Here is a 20,778-nt window from a genome sequence, read left to right as displayed (position 1 = left end):
TGGTGATTTCTGTACTGTGTGTTACTGTTTGGTAATCTGTGGTCATTTGTGTTTTATTTGTGGTACTTTTAGTTTCTGTTGTAATATGAATTCTGGGTCTTCATGATCATTTGTAGTAATTTATGGTACTGTCTGGTAGTTATGCTTTGTAGTAGTTTGCAGCAAGTAATTTGTGGTACTTCTACAGTACTCAATTGAGGCTCTTGGTGGCGCTTTCGTTTGTAGGGATTAGTATTGGTATATAGCATTAATGTACAACTGACACAGTCAAAGGAAATGGACTGAAATGAGTTGAATTTGTCCTATACGTACATTAACTGTTAATTTCTTGCTGTCAGGGTGAAAATCATACATGGAGCTCAGTCTACACAGAGACAAACATAAGGGCAGCACGTAAAGGGAAATAGATGCACTGTACAGATACACTGAACTGATTTCCCTACTCAGTCATCAGAGACAGAGAAACTGTGGGCCATACAGAGAGAAAGCACAAGAGAAGGAGAGACACTCAGGAAGTTAACAGGGGAAGTTTAGTGGTTTCTTGCGTCATCATTTTATGCTGCTACTTGTGTGCCGATGCAGAGTGAAGGTAGGAAGACTCTTATTCGCTTTTTAACTTGTTTATTTCCTCACGTTTCTACACTGAAACTCTTTCCTAAAAGTGGACAGATAGGGAGAGATGGTGGGTTAAAGGAGAGCAGTGGCAGGTGTCAGGAAGATGGAGGGGGTGGGGAGTGAGTTTGAATGTCTGACGGAGTCTACATGTTAAGGCTATAACAGTGCTTGACTTCCGCTGCAGTGAAAAAGGGGGCCGCAAAGGCCATGACATGCGGGCAGGGAGGACAGACCGGGCCTGTAATGAACACGGTCCTCAGGCTGGAGCTTGGATTTAAGGTTTAAGTGGATCCACCTGCCCAGAGCGATATTATGGTGTGATTGGAGTTAAACATTCAGAGGCTCACTTCACTGAATAGGAGAAGTACAGAGGCAAGGGTGTGGCCTTTCATTCGAAAATAAATTGAGTGCATCAGGGGGAAGTGGAGAGCCACATTTGCACGCTGAAGATTCGGTGCAGTTTGTTGATTTTGGGGGAGATTGTTGTCTGCAATGCAAAGCTAGTGTTTGCACGAAGAAACTTTTGTTATTTCTGCTTTTGCAGGGTGGACGATAAACCAAAGTATGTCCTAACACTCGCAATGCAATATAGCTTACAGAGGAAACAACCTGAACCCAACAACATGCACTGAAACAAGGGAAACAGAAACAGCAGCAGCATTGTCAAATCTCTGAAATGTGCAGCACCTCATCAAAGTCAGTGGCACATTAACCGAGGTGGTCAACACATCCAGCAGCCGCACGGACAGTCAGTTAGTCTGACGGTCACAAACAGAGCAGCTCGGGCCGGTTCTGAATGTGAGGTGAAAACAGCAGACAGGAAGAGATGAGGAGAGTTCGGAGAAAAGGAGGGAACAAAGAGAAGGTGTTTGGATGTGATCTGCTGGAGCACCTGAACGCCTCCTCTCAAGAGAGTAAGTGAACAAACCTGTAACCATTTTCTTCATGACAGGCATTACAACGCACACTAAACACCATGCTGTACAGATAAATGGCAATACATGTGCATGTAACCTCACCAGAAACAACAATGTTGTCTCACCATAGACTGAGTAACCATACAAGGTTTATATAACAATATGTGTAATCGATGTCCTCATTCATCTGGTAAAAGAGAAGTGTTACCTAGTGTGTTTTTTGTGAATAAACCACAAATGACATCCTCTAACAGGGCATCCTACAGTTGGTTAAAAAAAAAAAATCATTCAACAGGAATGATGGTCGACAACCTTTTGACAGCTATGATTTGGCCAGAATATTTGTGATGTTTTTAAAATGCTTGTTTTCTCATTTTGCAATACTTCTCAGACAGACATGAAGTCAAGAAAAGACTTGCCTGTGCCTTTTTTTTAAAATCACATGTACAATTACTTCTTTGTTCTTTGAATCAAACCACGCAGCATTTTAACCACACCAGGTCTACTCAAATGCTAGAAAGAGTAACTCTTGGTCATTTTATATTGTGAGCCTTGTGAGTACGTTCTACTATTTCATTTATTTCAGGAGTCTGTGTTGTATTCGACAGTCCATCCTGCCATTTCATATCCCTTGATTTTGCGTGTTTACAGCCATGCTAGTGGCTCTGTGAGGCTGTACTTAGGCACTGCACTGCTTTGAGTTAAATGTTAACGTCAGCATGCTAACGTGCTCTCAATGACAATGCTAACATGCTGATGTTAAACAGGTATAATATTTACCATGTTCACAATCATAGTTTAGTGTGTTAGCATGCTAACATTTGCTAATTAGCAATAAACACAGAGCACAGCTGAGCCTGATGGGAATGACACTAGTTTTGCAAGTATTAGGTCATAAACCAAAGTATTGGACAAATTGAAATTTCCACCTGATGATGGCGATAGATGCAAAGTCAGAGGATCACCAAAGTTATTACAATTCATGCTGTACGGAGCATGAATGTCTGCACCAATCCATCCAATAGTTGTTAAGATACTTCACTCAAAACCACAAACAGGAACTTTATGGTGGTGCTTGAGGAAATGTGAAAGGATCACCAAAGTGAATTGGGATTCATCCTCTGTGGACCATGAATGTCTGTATGAAAAATTTAAATAGTTGCTGAGATAGTCTATTTCAGTTTGGACCACAGTGATGAATCAACGGACCGACATTGCCATAGCTAGAGTCATGTTGCTAGCACGGCTAAAAATGCTGTTGCAAAATAATTAATGTTATAAAATGTTAAATTTATAAACTTGTTCATATGTATATGAAAACATGTTCATATATTTTGTCTTACATGATTTTGATACAGTAGGTCTACTTATACTCATGCGTTGAATATGTTATGATATGATAATACATATTTGTACAATATCTTTTGTGCATGACATATTTGGCAATCATCAGGAGGTACACACACATCCATAAATTATTTGCAGGTGCTGGTTAACAATAATCTGCACACTATCTCACCCCAAATGCTTTTTTTAATTCTACATGGACATGACGTTTTTTAAACCACGACTAGTCTTCCTCAGGTGTCCATGTAGAATAAATAATATGACCTATGTGTCCAAAACAAAAAATATAGGGGCTACTTGGCTACCATATGTGGATCATACAGGCTGTATATTCATATACAATGTTAACAAAGGGAACATTTTGCATATTATTCTTATGTTATTATTCATTTCATTAATTTGAGTCATTCACTGTTTCCTACAGTTCCTCTGGTCTTGCGATGCTGCAGTGAGTTTGTTGAGAAACATGGAATCGTGGATGGAATCTACAGGTTGTCTGGAGTGTCGTCCAACATACAGAAACTAAGGTAAGCTGTGTATGTGTGCAGCTGTGTTCCTCTCTCTGAACCTACATCTGTAAATGTATACTCCGGTTTGTGTGTTGTGTTGATATACTCTAAAGTGAATCTATGTGTGCATACAACCAGGGGTGAGTTTGAGAGCGACGGGAGTCCAGATCTGAACAAGGATCTGTACCTGCAGGACATCCACTGTGTCAGCTCTTTGTGTAAAGCTTATTTCAGAGAGCTGCCCAACCCTCTGCTCACATACCAGCTGTATGACAAGTTTGCTGTGAGTAGCTCAAACACACAAACATTTCACACAATTTCCCCCCTCTTGTGTTGTTGTGTATTGGACTGATCACAGGGGGTATAAAGTGCCTCCCCTACAAAGAAAGTATTAAATATAAAAAGTCCCAATTAAAATAGAAAAGAATGATCATGGTGTTTAAAGCAGCTCTGTATGTGCAATAAAAGAATTAATAAAGACTATATGTGCCATATTTCCAGTGGTGGAAGAAGTACTCACATCCTTTACTACAGTAAAAGTAGAATACCATAATCTAAAAATACTCCATTACAACTAAAAGTTCAGAGTCCATAATGTTACTTAAGTAAAAGTACAGAAGAAGTATCAGTAAAATGTACTTAGTATAAAAAGTAAAAATACTCATTATTCAGAGTGGCTCCTTTCAAAATGTTATATTATCATAGAATATTACATTATTCTGTTTTTATCACTAACAAATACATGTAATAGCATTTTAATGTTGTAGTTGGTCAATGTGGAGCCAATTTTAGATTTTGTATACTGCTGGGTAGATTAGTAATATAGTGCTGCATCATATCATATAAGCATATCATGTTTTTTTATGTAAAAAGTAACTATAAGTATCGAATAAATGTAGTGGAGTAAAAAGCACAATATTTCCCTCTGAAATTCAATTCAAGGCACAATGCAAATACCACCTAGAATTATTTAAAATAGTAGAAATGTAATTGTAGTGTTAATATTAATAAATTAATAATAACAGGAATGACAGCTATAGGAATAATAATGTCAGTATTAGTAACAGAGCCAATAACAACAACTAGCAGTTGTAGCAGTTGTCGAGCAGGAACACGGGGGCAGCAGGTGACCCACAACCACAGACCCAGTCTCTGCAGCTCCGGAGGCAGAAATACCTGCTGAAAGTGACAGAAGGAGAGAGGAGAGAGACGAGAAAGCACAAAACTATGGGAGAGAGAAGATGTCGAGTTAGTAACAGGCAGTAATGTGATAGAAATGCATACAGATGGAGAGGGAGAGAAGGAGAGAGGAAAGAGGTGCATCATGTATCATAAATGTAATAACTAACACTGATTCAAACACACGTCTGTGTTAAAGGAGGCCGTGGCCATCCAGCTGGAGGAGGACAGGCTGGTAAAGATCAGAGATGTGCTGAAAGAACTCCCAACACCACATTACAGGTACAAAAGTGCCACTTTTATTGATCTCATGCAGCTTTCCAGCCTTGAGGAAGCAGGTGACAGTCTGTATTTCTCTGTGGTTATATCATCCAGTGTGTACCTTTACAGTTTTGTTACATTATTTTACCTCAGGATAAGTCTGGAAATAGTTTTTTTTTTAAAGTCCACACCATTAGGAAAAAACGGGGCATCCACATGCAGCCCGCCTGCCTCTTTGTTCAGAGTTTGTCCACTTCCTGTATACGTAGGTTTTAGGGCTCTGCCATCGGGAAGCCAAGTAGGGAAAGGTTGGGGATTGGTTGGGAATTATACTGTCACTTCAGGTAGCACACCTACAGAAATACACAGCAGATCTCAGATTTTGTCCTGAAAAATCCCGTCTTGTATGATTTTGGTTGTAAGGTCATTAACATAGAAATAAATGATTTAGCCACAGTTTTTGAACATTTTTACTTTTCTTTTCACTCACTGACTTGTGCTCCAGTTGAAATCTCTTTAACTCTTCACTTTCTTTCCATCAGGACTCTCGAGTTTCTGATGCGCCATCTTGTCAGAATGGCCTCATATTGCACAGAGACCAACATGCACTCCAGGAACTTGGCCATCGTCTGGGCCCCCAATCTGCTCAGGTTTGCTAATATCAGTTACATACATCAATATGAGTTGTCCATCTCTGGTGAAGTGCCTTTGAGCAAGACACTGAACCACAATGTGCCCAGACTCAGCTGGAAAGTATACATAAGCTGTTCGTGTACATTCTTAAAATTTAACTAATAGAGCAATTTTGTTTGATGATATTATAAATTATTAGATGTTTTCTTTCTTCATTATCTCATTCTTTCCTCCTTTCACTGTCCCCTTCTCTTCCTTCTTCCTTCATTCTCTTTCTTAATTTTTTCCAGGATTCATCCATTCATCTATCCATTAATTTATTCACACATGTTCAGCCTTGCTTCTTCCCTTCCAACATAGATTTAATTTCTTCCATTCTTCCTCCCAACAATCAATCAATGAATCAATCAATCTGTATATTAAGGTCAAAGGACATTGAGGCGTCTGGGTTTAACGGTACAGCAGCCTTCATGGAGGTCAGGGTTCAGTCCATCGTGGTAGAGTTCATCCTCACACACGTCCCTCAGCTGTTTCCTGAACAAGGTAACACACCGGCCTGATAATGAGACAGAATTACCATCTTGTTAACTAAATTTTTCTGTATAAAATGCTGAAAAAAAGAGAGATTTGGGGGGCAATTCAGAAGTCTGGAGCGAGGCTAAGAACACACCCAGACCCACATTGTATCACTGACTTACTTCTGCCGTATTCAGGTGAATCAAATGCGAGAAGGAAGTCCCTCCCCTCCCCATCAGCAGCGTCCAGTCAGGAGGAAGGGTTTTTCAAATCTGTTCCTACTCAGCCTTTCCCCAGCTTTGGTAATATCAGTCCAGGAGATGGTCCTCTAGCCATAAGACCCTACCACGCTATCATTGAAGGCACAGACAAGTGAGTAGACCATTTATTTATCTGTCTAAATCGACTGATCTGGTTGGTGGGGAAGTTTTTCATACAGAGGTCACAGGTCAATAATTATCAGCTGGTACATTCTTAATGGTGCAGCTTGGATTCATGAAAGTGATATTCCAAATGTACCCATTTACCAAGCAGACATTTAGAGAACCTTATCTCATGTTATTATAAGTGTACAGTATTTGTGGTAAAATCATGCTTAGTGTTTGCTGCCAGGATGACATTACATCAAGTTATTGAATCTTAGAAAAGAGGCTCTTGAGTCTTCTTGGTTGAATTCAGTTGTTCTCTTTCATTATTTCATATCCAAAGTCCTTGTGAATGTCTGTGTCTCATTCAGGAGGAAAGGATCTCTCAAAGGCAGGAAGTGGATGTCCATCTTCAACATCGGAGGACGATTCCACGACCCACGACGGAGGCAGAAACCTTCAGCCAAAGGTACAAATCCTCATCATGGTTATTAGTCCTTGTAATTGCTCCTACCCTTGATAATTTCCTTTTGAATTAATTACAAGGTTTTTCCTCTGTTTAATATTTTATTACATTCTACAATAATAGATTTAAACAGTCTCTCATTCAAGTTTATACATGTGTACAGGGGAAGATTACTCACTTTTCTGGCAAAAGAAGGCATTTCTGTTGATAATTGATGATCATAACTGACTAATTAATAATAATTAATAATAATTTCTTGCATGCATATGGCCTCTGGTAATGTCAAGTTAGGGTTAAGAATTTTTGATTCATAACTAAACTCAGTCAATTTAATTTATAACCAAATTGTTCGTTTTTTTCCGTTTTTTCTAAAAAATCTGTCTGACACTGGAGGTTTAAACTTCCCGTGTACTTCGTTTCTTTATCCTCACCACACTTTTATGTATTTTGTCGTAAATAATTGGTTCTTTGTTTCAGAGAAAGACAGGCCTGCTCTGAGACCAGCAAGAAGCATGGACTCCCTCAGCACCCAGGCCTATCCAAATGAAGGTGCTCCTCTTGTTAAATATAATTATTTCAACAGCAGAAGAAACTAATATTTAAGTCTGCACACACTAAGGAGAAATATTATAATATATTTGATTGACCTGGGGTGCAAATAAATGCATAGATAATCTATTTTTGGGTGTGTTATGATTTTAGGTTTTTGGATGCCTGCCTGTGAACCTTCTGCAACCACCCTATAACAATTCAAATTACATTTTGTTTGTGTCGCTCAAATAATTGAAAAATGACATTTGAAATACTCAAAAAGACGTGTCTCTGTCGATATAGGGATTATTCTATTCATACATACTTTTTTTTTGTTGGTAAAAAGTAGTTCCAGGGATAAATGTTGACAGCGAGGTCTGTGGATTCTCAAGGGAATTCTGGGATATTGAAAGACACATATTATCTTTCCAGCTGACTTTTTCAAACTTAATTTTGTAATGCTTAGAGCACAAACAAACGTCAGAGACAGAGAGGTCAAAACTCACACATAAAATACATCACACTTAGGATAAGTGTGGGAAAAGTACTTATCTGGTTTGTGTGTACTGACCATTTAAAACAAAATCTAAAAATTGTTTGCCTAAAGATGTCTGACACAGTTTTTTGTTAAAACATTCACAGTCCTACTTTGGATCGGATTAAACTGTTCAACTGTTGCACTTCCTGGTCTTATCTGCCTGTTTTATTCCAGGTTCCAGATGTACTGCCCAGCGCCCTCCGTCCACCAACATCCCCAAAACGTCTCCCCTCTCCACCCCCTCCTCCCAGTCTGGCTCAGAGGTCACGTCATCCACCGGTGCGATAGGTGGCAGTGAATATGCAGTGACCTATCGCAGGGGAACAGGGTTAGTAAGCGGGAGTACAGGGACCCAGGGCACCTACACTTCCCTGGACCCTGAAGGTTCAGGACTCCCAGGCAATGAGACTCTCCAGTCCAGATCCCCAGGACTCTCCACTAAAGTAGGCAGAAGAGCAGCCATGCACATCACAGGGCCCACCATGGTCACTGTGCCCCTGCATATCACCTCTAACCTGGCATTAGGAGTGCTGCAAGGGGGAGGGGGAGACAGGGTCATCCATCGTGGCAGGGATAAGGATGGAGGCGACAGGGTGGATGGTAAGGAGGAAGGAGAGAAGGTAGAGAGGAAGGAAAGAAGAGAAATGGAAAGGAAGGTGGAAGAAGGCAGAAAGGTTGAGAAAGAGAAGAAGAATCACAGTGGGAAAGTGACGGACAGGGAAGGGGTCGTGGATGCAGAAGGGAATACAGTGGCAGGTGGTGGTGAGGAGGAAGAAGGTGAAGGAAAGAAAGAGGAGGAGAAGGAGGAAGAGGAGGAGGTCAGCGAAGAACGTAGATCGAAGCCGGATGTGGTGATGGGATGTCGAGGTGTGTCCAAAGAGCAACGAGTCAAAAGCGTGACTTCCAACACAGAAGAAGATAATGACGAAGATGCTGTCAATGATGACAAGAATGTCGATGATGAATACATGGGTAACTTCACCTATTTCATAACCAAATCTCCTTTATTATAAATACTAGAGTTTTAATTAATGGTTATTTTCAATGTCAATTATTTTTATGAGCAATAATTTATTCTAGTGATTCTCATCCTCGGGGTCAGGGGTAAATCTGAGGGGTAAAAAGAAAAAAGCACTTTTGTTACACACATTTATGTTTATTTATTCTGACTTTTCTCAATTATTTTATTTTTTCTTGTGAAATACTGGACATATTCACCTCTTCAGGCCTTTAAAAAACCTTCAAATCAAACTATTTGAGAAGGAAGTACTGTTTCACTTGTTGGCTAAACTGCTCACAGCTCATAACAAGGACTTGACCTGCCATGAGGGGCCACATGTAGACATTGTTTCATTTTAAGGGGTCACAGGCCAAAAAGGTTGGGAACCAATGATTTACTCTATGAAATGTCAAAAAATTGTTAAAAAAATGCTCACCACAAGTTCCAAGACTCAAGATGACATAAATTGCTTGTTTTGATCAACCAGCAGTCCAAAGCTCAAAGATATTAAATTTACAATTAAATAAAACACAGAAAATCCTCATATTTGAGTAGCTGGAACCAGCGGATGTTTTGCATTTTTGCTTAATGACTTAAACCAGTGGTTCTCAACCTGGAGGTCCCCCCCATGAGGGACATTTTTTAAATCTTTGCTTTTTTTCTTGTGAAACACTACCAAGTTTAACCTTTTAAAATCAAATCAAGTCAAATCAGTTGATTTACATAGCACATTTAAAAACAAAAGGAGATGAGCCAAAGTGCTTTCCAGTCGTGGCAGACGGGTTAGAATCTGCCTCAATACAGGTACACATGATAAAAGGAATAGTACAAAAAGGCAATAATACATAATGTAATACAATAATGCAATAGGACAGAGAAGGCAAGACTAAAGGTTGTGAAACAGTGACTTAAAGAGTGACTTAACAGCAGGCTGAAAAGTTTCATATATTCCCAACATCACTGATGGGTGTGTGATTTGTTGCAACTGTAACCACACCCAACAGTGATGTCACAGACAGAGACTGACATCTGCGCATTTAAGCCTGATATTTTACTTTCCATCCTCACCCTACCTTCCTCACCTAGAACATTTCTATTACACATCTACAAATACTTATATTATAGTATTAAATAACAACATATTCATTCAGTCTTGATATTTTATATTTAAGCACGTGACAGTGACCATTACACATGCAAAAACTAGATTATTTTTATTAAGCAGAAATTTTAGCTTATTCTGTTGCATTTATTGTATACCACATGGATGGATGTAAATAATGTAAGATCACTCTCTAATCCCGTGCTTCATTTACAGACATGAAAGGGCTGAAGCCAGGTGATTTTCAGCCAGAGGTGACTCAGTGTGTTGATGTCGCTGTGTTTGATGCTTCTGACATCCTCAACTCAACTGAAGTGGAGGAGGACGACCAGGGGCTGTCTGGCTACGTTCACGATAACTTTGATTTCCTGGACCATATGGACTGCAGCGTCTTGGACCATATGGACTGCAGCGTCCCCTACCAGGTGTGTGTTGTGTTATTTATCTGTACAGCTGAACAGTATTTGAAGGTTGGAAATATTTCTTAACACCTTTTTATTTTGGAGAGGAGAAAAATAGAAACATTTCTCCCTTGCACTCCTTTTCACTTCCTGTCTCCCCTCACCTGTTAGGTGAACGAGTTCTCCGTTGAACCTCCTGGTCACTCAGATGATGAGTATGAAGTTATGGTGCGAGCTCAGCCTTCCCATCATCCCGCAGCGCTGCAGACACACCTGCTACCAGGCCCTGAAACACACACCCAGAGTCAGTTAAATCCACATAGGCCGCTCAGCCTCGACTTACACAGCCGACACACTAAATCCCTCAGCTTGCCGTACATGACCTCACCTGTTCACGGACCGGAGGAGTCTTGCTCTGAAGAAGAGGTTGAAGGGGACGACAGTGATGATAACGATTACATTAGTGACGAAGAAGATGAAAGCATGTTTGTTAAAAGCCTTCCCCCTGATTTCTTTTTAAACAATTTGACCGAGTTTGAACCAGACACTGATAAACAAGACAGTTGCACTCTTGATGGAGTTCCTATACATCAATTACAGAGCTCTGAGGAAAGAGAATGCCTGTCGCTGAACCTTGAATTTTCAGCATGTAAAGAATCAACAGCTGGAGATCAGGAGCGGGTAGAAGAGAAAGACAAAGAAGATAAAGATGCACTGGAAGAAAAGGTGACAACAAAGAAGTCAGAGGAAGAAAATGTCCACCAGGGAAGAGACCAACTGGAAAACAATAGGCAAAGGTGAAACTGATTCCTATTTGACATTTGAATATATAACACAATATGTTTGTCATACCTGTTATCAACTCAGTTCACATTAATATTAACAAGTGCATTTCTGTCAGTCATCGGCTTTGCTGATTAAGTATTCATCACAGAATGCACCTTTACAGCTGCTTTAACCAATTTCTTTATATTAACAATAGGTCAGATAACTACATGCAATGTGAAAAGTCGCTTGTAGTGATGAACCCACAAATAATTACAGAGCGTTTTAGCATCTTTCAGTTCACTGTCTTGGTTTTATAGCCTGCAACATTACTACCACCCTTCATCACACTCATTTCCAGATGCAGCAGGCAGCTGTTTTCAGGGGAAAAGCTCTGATAAACCCACTGTACGCTACCCGCTCAGCACCAAACGGCAGACAGACAAATTTAGTGACTAGCTGGTGAACATAGTGGAGCGTCTAGCTGTTAAGGAGCAAGATATTTCAAAACAGAGCTAAAAGGAGAGTAAATATTGAACTTACATTCGTCAGGTGGCCAGAAACACGACTCCAAATGAATGCTAATGTTGTTCTGTATCTGCTGGATGTGTAAATAAGCAACTGTTTGCTAAGAAGTTAGCCATATCAACTTCACAAGGTGAAAATGTTGTGTTTACAGCTTGTTGTGCTGCCCCCAAGTGGCCAAAAATGACTCAATTGATGAAGGTTTAAAGCGAGCCTATGTAACTGTTTAAAGAAAAAAACAAACACATTCTCCCTCCTTCTTAGATAATATCATAAGCAATAAAACACACTCCATTCAGCATACTCAGGGAGTTTGATGCTGCTATCTTGCTTGGTTTGGTATGACCAGTAGCTTATGGTATTACAGTAGAATATCTTTAGCTAATTTTAGTCTGCGTAACTGACATTACTGAGTCAGTTTACTGACTATTTTAACATTTATCATTATGCTACCTGCAAAAGTAACCTTTAAGCCACTATATGTAGAATTTGATTAATGACTTTGGCACCACCATGGGTAGATTCAGAAAGTGCACTGTAGCACTATCCCATTTTTAAAAAGAAAAAAATGAAGCCATCAAAGATCATATAGTCATATAACAACTACAAATAGGGCATAAATAAAGTCAAGCCAGTGAAGAATATGCAAAAAGTTGATCTCATCTTGTTGCACAGTAAGTTTAGCTCACCATAAATGAATGAAGAAAAGTTCTTCCACAAAATTGTTTCTCCAAAATCACATAAATGAAACAAACAGCATACTTTATTATATAAACTTAATTTTACAACCAGTTGTCTGAAGCAAGATATCTTAAATGTTTCTATCTGTCATCCATCTGCAGCAAAGAAATAGAGGAAGATTGCAGTGTCATGGAAAATGCTCAAAGTAACAAAGAACAACCTCTCACTTCAGAGGCATCAACACACTCCTGCGCTGAGCATCCGCTGGCGAGCAATGATGAATCAAGCACAATGGCTGACATAACGGTCGAGGAGGAGAAGGAAGTGGTTGATAATCCTCCGACTGATTATCCACCTTGTCATGTGGATTCTTGTGTAACACAGAAAGAAACTGCTGACGTTCCATTAGAGGAGTCCAGAGACCTTTCTGTAAGGGCAACAGAACAATGTCAAGAAATGGTTCTGGAAACAGAAGAAAGTGATGAGAACATGTGGGAAGAAACCACAGAGGAAGGCAATGACGTGATAGCTGACAAAGAACATGAAGGAAATATGCAGGAAGGTGGCAAAAAGCAGGATAGTGCAATTTGTTGGATAAGCAGTGAAATTTGGTATGAACTTGAGGATGTTATATGTGAAGTGATAGAGGATGAGGAAAGTAAGCAGGTTGAGAAGAAGAGTGCAAGAGAAAGTGTTGCTGGGGAGGGAGATACGATCGTAGATGTCAAAGTTGGAGAGGAGGAAGAGCAGATAGCAACGGTTTCAGGAGAGAAAATGGTGGAAGTTGACGAAGGAGGGACAAACGAGACAGAAATAGAGGTGGTGGAGGAATCAATGGAGACAAGTGAAGAAAAGCTCACAGACCCGGAGATGCAGCAAGAGTTTGAAGAAAAAGAGACAAACTTACCAAAGACAAGTGAACTAGATGAAGCAATTGAAGGGAAGCACGCCATCAATGACAAAGCACAGCATCATGACAGAGGAGATGTGTTCTCAAAAGAAAAAGAAAACAATGACAAAGAGAGAGCTGATGAACAACGTAGAACACCGCCGAGTGTAGATAAACAACTAAAAGACATCAGGTCTGACATGAAGGAATTGACAGAGGGCACAAAGTGTGAGAAAAGCGACAGCAGCCGAGGAGGAGTAGGAAGGAAGCTGGTCATCGCCAAACATCCAAAAGTTTACCAAGTAAAAGCGGTGCCAGTCGTGCCTCCGAAGCCGCAGCACTGCAAAATCACCGCCCTGACCCTCCGACAGCAGCAGCAGCATAGAGAGAGAAGAGACGCAGACAGAGGGAGAGAAAACACGCTGATGGTTTGTGCAGGAGGACAGGGGGAAAAAGACGGCGACTGCGAAGACCAGGGCAGGGGGAGAAAGGAGAAGGCAACACCCTGGGGAGGGGAGAAAGAGAGGGAAAGGAGGAGGGATGGGGATGAAAGTGCCACAAACAGAAACAGTCCCCTCAGCATGTGTTTTGACGAGGCTGTTGCCATAGCAACCATGAGGCGAGAAAAGGAGAAAGAGTGCGAGAAGGAGAAGGAGAAGGAGAGGCAGAAGGATTGGGGAAGTGAAGTTCAGTGAAGGTTTTTTATGGTCTGTATATTGATTTAAACTTAATTGATTGTACAAACTATTTTTTTTTCTACATGTGACATAAATGGTTGTATTCTTCCTGTACTGAGAGAAGATTTTCTTTCAGTATAAATTACAACAACAGTATTGTCTATGCAATACTACTAAAGATGTTTAGGTGGTTTTTCTGCCATGCACAAACTTGATGTAGGCAGGAAACAAATAGGTTTTTAGTATTTTTTGGAGGAGGATTTTTCTTCATTAGACAGAGAGCTGTAGAGAGCTGACAGGAAATGAGGGACAACATGCAACAACGGTCCCCGGCCGAACTCCAACCACGGATGATGCAATGACGTGGTCAGCGTCTTAAACCCCTAGGTCACCAGGACACCGCATCAGGTAGCTAATAAACGAATAGCTGCAATTGTGCTACCTGCTATTAAGTTAAATAAAACTGAAACTGAAAGGTGGGATTAAAGGTGAAGTGCTGCTGAATCATGCTGAGGAAGAAATATTTGACAATCCATCTGAATAAACAGATGTTTTCTTTTTCAACCCAGAACTCTCATAGATTCCATACTCTAAAACAAAACATCCCACCATTTGATAACTCAATTATGATCAAAAGTAAAAAGATTGGCCTTATATCCAGCTCACTTCTGTTTGCAATAGTTTAACTATACAGTACTTTGTAATTATATAAAGTATATGTGTGTATACAGTATATGTATAAATAAGTGGTTGGCAAGTATGTAGTTAAATGGTTGATTTAAATGTTAAATAATTTGAAAGAGCAGGAACGATAAATGGAATATATCATTTATGATAAATATAATGTCTGCAAAAGTAATGTTTTTTTGGTTTATGTGAATAAAAAGATGTTTCCAAGATGGTGTCTGTCTTATTATTATTATAATTATATTTTCCAACTCAACTTTTTCTATTTAAACTTTATTGGAACAAGTATTACATGCACAGCAAGAGAGACAGATCCATTGCTATTATTATTATTATCACTATGTTAATATGTTACTGACATTTATTATATCATATTGCTGACATTTAACTTACAGACACTTCAGCTGACAATGAGCTTTGATTCGTAGGCTTTAATTTCAGGTGACGTACACTGAGGTAGGTCACAGTCAGAGGTGGGTATAACGAGTGGTTCGTTGCTTACTTGTACTTTGAGAATTCTCTGGTGTGAATATGGTGCTTTCCAAAAAGTTAAAGGCAGGTTGACAATGTTTAAGATGTCACTTTCTTTGAAATTATCATTCCCATGCCAAAAGGACAAATTATCTTGAAAATAATTTAATTTAGAAATGTATTTATTTGATTTTTTTCTGCTTTGAAGAAAGTTATAATATTGTTTCTGCAGGTACAGTCCCAAAACAGATGAAAAAAAAACAACTTTTATTTTTTTTTAATTTTTTTACAAAAAGCACATAAAGTATAGTCCAGGTCCAGTTTACACCGAGAGAAAAAAAATATTTAAAAAGAAATTAAATTGATCTTGTTTGTTAGTAGATATTTTCTTCCTAACAACTAAAATGGGAGAGAGACAGAGAGAGATTTGTAATCCACGTTTATTAGAGGAGTTACGTCTGTGGCTTTTACGTCACATCCGTCCTCAAGTTTTCCCGGAAGTAAATCAAAATAAAACTGCTGGGAAGTGGGAAGATGCTTCGCTTCAGTGTAGAAGCCCCAGCTGTTTGCTAAAGCTTGACATTTGCTTTTACTGAGTTTTTATTTCCACTCTGCAGGATGTCTTTCCCCTCCCCTTTTGGTACGCAGGTCGCAGCCATCATGGATGTGTTAGCGAAAGCTGCGGTCGCCGAAATAACAAAGCTGGTGGAGGATGGGACTGTAGTCCTGCGCCTAGAGATGTGTCGGAGGGACAGTGAGATTCAGGAGCTCAAAAGAAGTTTGAAGCTGATGGAGGCTGAACTCTGCAAAGCTCAAGAAGCAGCCACGACCCGAGCTACAGAGGACAAACAGGAGCAAACAGCAGCCGGGAATCAGGTCCCCCGAAAAGGTGAGAAGCAACTGGTAGGCTAGCCCCCACACCTGGGTCTGTAGAGAACCGTCACACCAAACTTCATTCAAAAACTCTGAAATTCAGATTTTGCTTTCTTAAACACAGCCTTTTTTGCGTTGTAGAACATAATTTAAGATCCTTAGCGATTTTTTTGTGGTATCCTGTTAAATTCGGCTTAAAGATGAATCACTGAACGCAGTGTTTTTTCATTGTATATATAAATTGCATAGTTAAAAACATGGAACCGCCAAGAACATCACTGGTACTCATGCACCAAGCATCAGTGATATCGGAGAGGTGAGGTGCCTTCTCAGAGCTCAAAGGATACTAAAAGACAGTACCCACCCCAGCCTCAACCTGTTCACTCCGCTGCTGTCTGGCAGGCTATGCAGAAGTATCCGCTGTCATACCACCAGACTACAGAACAGCTTCTTTCCTCAGACTGTGAGACTCCTCAACTCCACCTTATCCTCCGCACTCCACCAGAAATACATGACATGAAACATTCCGTTATGCTGGTTTTGCACATTACCATACCACTACCTTTCTATAACATATGTATATACTGTAAGTAACTGTATATATTGGTTTCATCTTTAATTTTTTTTATTCTATTCTAATTTTAAATATTTGTATATATTTTCTGTGTGTGTAGTGTGCATGGGGCTACAACTTTCATTTCATTGTGCAGCCCTTTGTTGCAGAATGACAAATAACTGTACCTTGAACCTTTTAATGTTTCGGGAACTGTCAAAATAGACGGCAATTCATTTTATGTTGATCGACTAATTGAATAATTGACTGATCGTTTTAGGTCTAAAAATGTACTTAGAAAAACTGGAGACAACTGACTTTTTTGACTCATCTCAGTCTACATTTTAGGGGTATAAGAGAACGAGATTAAGCTCACAAGCAATTCTGAAAGTAGAACGTTTCTTGTAGTAAATTGATGCAGTGGTCATACAGTATCGTTGATGAGGAATTCATCTTTAGTGTTCAGAAAAAGTAACGTCATGCTCATCCTGACATGGGCACCTTCCAGTAACAGGGTAAGTAAATAGCCATGGGTTTGTACTGTTCCAATTAATAACTAGCCAGGTTTCCATGCAAATGTAGTGCAATTAAACCAATAAAGATGAAAGAGCCGTAACGAGATGAGGAACGTTATAGTCTCTTCATCGCTCCACACAGATCTGATGTTTTTGTTTGCCACTATTTTGAGTGAACCTGAAGCTTCAGGGTACGTTTAGATCACATGCTTCATTACATCATGATTTATTTGCTAAGTCTGTTTACATTGCACTTTGATGCATTTTGCTGTTATCAATACACCAACTTTCCCACCTCAGCCAAGCGTAAAAACTTTTTTTTGTTTTTATGCACATAAAAACAGGTGGATGGAAACGCATCTACTGTGCTTGTGCTTTGTTGACTTGCATTTGCATTTGTGGACACAAATTCATTTGTACCTGCAATTTTCTTTCTGTCAATTGCAGAAGAAGAAGATCAGGAAACATGTGCAGTGTATCTGGAACCAAAGACTGCTGACTCACTCTGCGAGCCTCAACATGGAACAAAGGAGAACTGTGACACGAGGCCAGCGGTGAAACATGAGCCAGCAGATGAACTTGCCACCCAAGAAACAACAGACAACACAGACATTTGCTTTGATACGGGAGAGCGAAATGACCTGATCTGGCCTCCTCCTGCTTGTAGCATGTTTGAAAAAAGCTCTGTTGCAATGCAGCAGCACATACAGATTTTCTCCCCTCAACCTGAGCAATATGATGCTCAAAGAAATACAGAAAGTTCCTATAACTCTTTTTCAACTGATGCAGAGGAAATCGCAGATGATTCCTTAAGTGTGCCGATAAAAGTAGAGGTAGAGATTCGACCTATGTGCATGGCAAGTACCACTTCAGAGGGTGCTCATAATGAACCGTTCAGACATGCTTCGCACCCTGCAGTCAGTCAGGACCAGTGCTTGCAGTCTGCTTCGCAACAGGCAGGGCCGTCGCTAGCCTCGCTGCATGCGCAGAGGTCCACAGCAGATACGTTAGGAACAAACACAGAAGGTCACGTCCTCAGTAGAAACAACCAGAGAGCAAAAAGGTTAATGACCGTTTGGAGAACAAATCAGAAACTGTTCATCTGCTCGGTCTGCAACAAGGGTTTCCCCCGCTTGTCTCAGCTGGAAGAGCACAAGGCAGCCCACCAACCCTTTAAGCCTTTCAGGTGCCTCGAATGTGGGAAATCTTTCACCCAGAAGACCCGGCTGAAGACGCACCAAAGTGTGCACACGGGAGAGAGGCCATTTAGTTGCAAAATCTGCGGCAAGATGTTTTCGAGGCAGGACAACTGCCTGAGACACGAGCGGTTCCACAGCGGCCTGAAGCCGTACAGCTGTGGGCAGTGTGGTAAAAGCTTCACTGTGCTGGGTAACCTTAAAATACATCAAGAGATTCACCTGCAGGGAAGATAGCGCTCAGATACTGGGGCTCTCAGTGACACTCATTAAGAGAATTTTCACAAACACTTATTTATCTTGCCAGTGCACTTTGACCGTTTTAATGCATTGAATGCAACCGTAAAATGTCTACCTTGCATTTCAGGGGGCAAGGCAGGGATGCTGGCAGTGTTCAGACCATGGGTGAGGGAAAAACAGGATTATTATTTATGTATTGTTTTAACATGTGTACTGCATATGTTGGAAATGCAGACTCATTTTCAGATTTCCTTGTTTATTTTTTTGTTATTTTTCAGTCAGGACTGGGCAATGCATCTATTCATTCTTTATCATGTATCATTGTAATCATAGTGTGGGATTTACTACGGTGAATCGACAGGTATTGTTACATCAACAGTTCAAGAAGATTTATGAAATACTACAGACTGCCAAATGAAAATGACGGTTTTAGTTTGACTTCCCATTAAGTCATGGACATCAGCTAGACAGTTTCATAGGATTAATAGGTTTTCTGTACCTAAACAAGGAGTGGGTGATATGGATAAAATCCTCTATTACAATATATTTAAGTTTATATTGCAATATCGATAATATCGTAAATAGTATACTGGTATACTACATTTTATGGAAAATCAACTGAGATTGTCTTTTTGGCTAATCCACCAAATGAAATGCCTAACAAATAAAGGTATCATCACATCAATTGCAAAGTAAGTAAAAATCGAGTATTATCATACAGCATTGTCATAAAGCAGTGCTGCTCACTGATTTGCAAAATTACCCACAGTGGTCTAAGACAGTGGTTCCCAACCTAATTCAACCTCTTCAGCCCTCTAAAATGAATCAAATTAAACAATCTGCAAAGGCAAAAACGCCCACCAAGTCACAGACATTTAAACTGTGACAGTGTGACACAAGTAGATGTGGCTTCATATTAAAGGCTCACGGAAAAAAAGGTTGGGAATCACTGGTCTAATACACGCAGAGATATTAAAGAGATTTTAAGGATGCCTCCTTTTAAAAAGATTTACAGCTGTGCAACAGTTTTTCCTGGAGATGCAACGATCTGATACGCTGGATCAGTATCGATGCCATTAAGTGGGTCGGGTATCAGCCATGACATGACCGAGCCAGATTAAATACAGTTTTCTTTGTCAATGCTATCAGTTCAATTAACTCAGTCACTGCGGGCTGCCAACTCAGCTTTTCTGTGGGCTCCTGTTACCTTACATAATAATGATTCCAGTTAGTTCCAAGCAATTTCAGAAAAAGAGAGCACAGGTAGATATCCTCATGTATTCAGGTATAGGAATCGGTATCCGGAGAGAAGAAGTTGGATCGTGCATCCCTACTTTTTTCAGTTTTATTATGATCTTACTGTACTCAGAGGTATTTTAGTGCCTTGGAAAGTTTCTGGCATCCCCTCCCTGATTAGTATTTCTGTAATGTTTGCCTTCGTATTCATGATGTTGGAACTTCCAGATACAAACTGTGTATTTAACCTAAAATTATTTGTCACACCTTGATTACACACAAGTGATATTTATTCAACTTATTATGTGGCCTCTAAAACCATTCACCAGTGATGACTTAAGTGCATCATATTAAAAGGGGTGTGGGTGTGTACCTATGCAATAAGTTATTGTGTTTTATATTTGCACTTAATTTAAATCTGACAGTCTTAAAGGTTCTAACTTTTTAATTTCTTTCATGTTTCACCTGCATATATATATATACTTAAATATAAGTATAAATATGAGTTTATAAGTATATATATTAGATGCCTGCTTATTTTTTGTAAAACTAATTTAATTATGTAACATGCATTATAAATGTATTTATTTGTTTATATTGTTTACCTTTTTTCTTACTTGTCTTTGTATCGATTATGAACGTTCTATATTATGAGTTAATGAATATGGTTGTATGAATTAAATAATATTTTGTTGGGGGGGAAAGGACTTAAAGTATAAAAAATAATAAAGAAAGTTAATTGTTGTCCATACATCCATTGTGTTTCAGTATGTGGGGACTTGGGGGGGACAGGCCAGTTCACAATACTGTTGGTTAAGGATGTCAAAAAAGTAAAATTTCCTTAAGTAAACTATAAAATGCAATGGTATTACAGTGCTAAAATATATTTTGTTTGTTAAAGTGTCATGGAACTGTAGATATTCTGAGCACTTTTATGTCTTTTCGTCCATGTTGTCTTAAAAGTTGAACTTGACAGTTTATTGTTGACCTTTGTTAAAGCAGTTGACAAAACAAACTCCACTTAATCACTTCGCTTCAAAGTTAATGCCAGTGTTTTCAGCTTTTGAAAACGATCTTACCTAAAATCTTT

At 39.5% G+C, this 20,778-nt stretch overlaps 2 protein-coding genes across 2 annotated transcripts; both read left to right on the top strand.

Annotated features, from left to right (window-relative positions):
* Nucleotides 1-450: 450 nt before the first annotated feature.
* Nucleotides 451-14,816, top strand: si:dkeyp-68b7.12. The gene is given in 15 exon segments (XM_044220732.1): nt 451-589; nt 1,160-1,529; nt 3,304-3,406; nt 3,527-3,671; nt 4,767-4,849; nt 5,371-5,478; nt 5,886-6,004; nt 6,175-6,349; nt 6,714-6,811; nt 7,286-7,357; nt 8,052-8,849; nt 10,196-10,404; nt 10,552-11,177; nt 12,513-13,878; nt 13,881-14,816. Coding segments are annotated over 14 exon segments (4,035 nt in total). The 5' UTR covers nt 451-589; nt 1,160-1,441; the 3' UTR covers nt 13,926-14,816.
* Nucleotides 14,817-15,557: 741 nt separating this feature from the next.
* Nucleotides 15,558-20,441, top strand: LOC122887488 (zinc finger protein 397-like). The gene is made up of 2 exons (XM_044220766.1): nt 15,558-15,964; nt 17,464-20,441. Exons 1-2 carry the CDS (start codon nt 15,694-15,696, stop codon nt 18,447-18,449), a joined length of 1,257 nt encoding a protein of 418 aa, XP_044076701.1. The 5' UTR covers nt 15,558-15,693; the 3' UTR covers nt 18,450-20,441.
* Nucleotides 20,442-20,778: the final 337 nt, after the last annotated feature.

The sequence above is a fragment of the Siniperca chuatsi genome, linkage group LG13, assembly GCF_020085105.1.
Source record: "Siniperca chuatsi isolate FFG_IHB_CAS linkage group LG13, ASM2008510v1, whole genome shotgun sequence".
Lineage (NCBI taxonomy): Eukaryota > Metazoa > Chordata > Actinopteri > Centrarchiformes > Sinipercidae > Siniperca > Siniperca chuatsi.
This window is presented reverse-complemented; position numbering and strand designations above follow the sequence as displayed.

Excerpts from the sequence above, each read along its gene's own strand:
- LOC122887488 (XM_044220766.1), top strand. The coding sequence starts at position 15,694 with ATGTCTTTCCCCTCCCCTTTTGGTACGCAGGTCGCAGCCATCATGGAT. Across the intron at positions 15,965-17,463 it reads GAATCAGGTCCCCCGAAAAG|AAGAAGAAGATCAGGAAACA; the intron begins GTGAGAAGCAAC and ends TGTCAATTGCAG.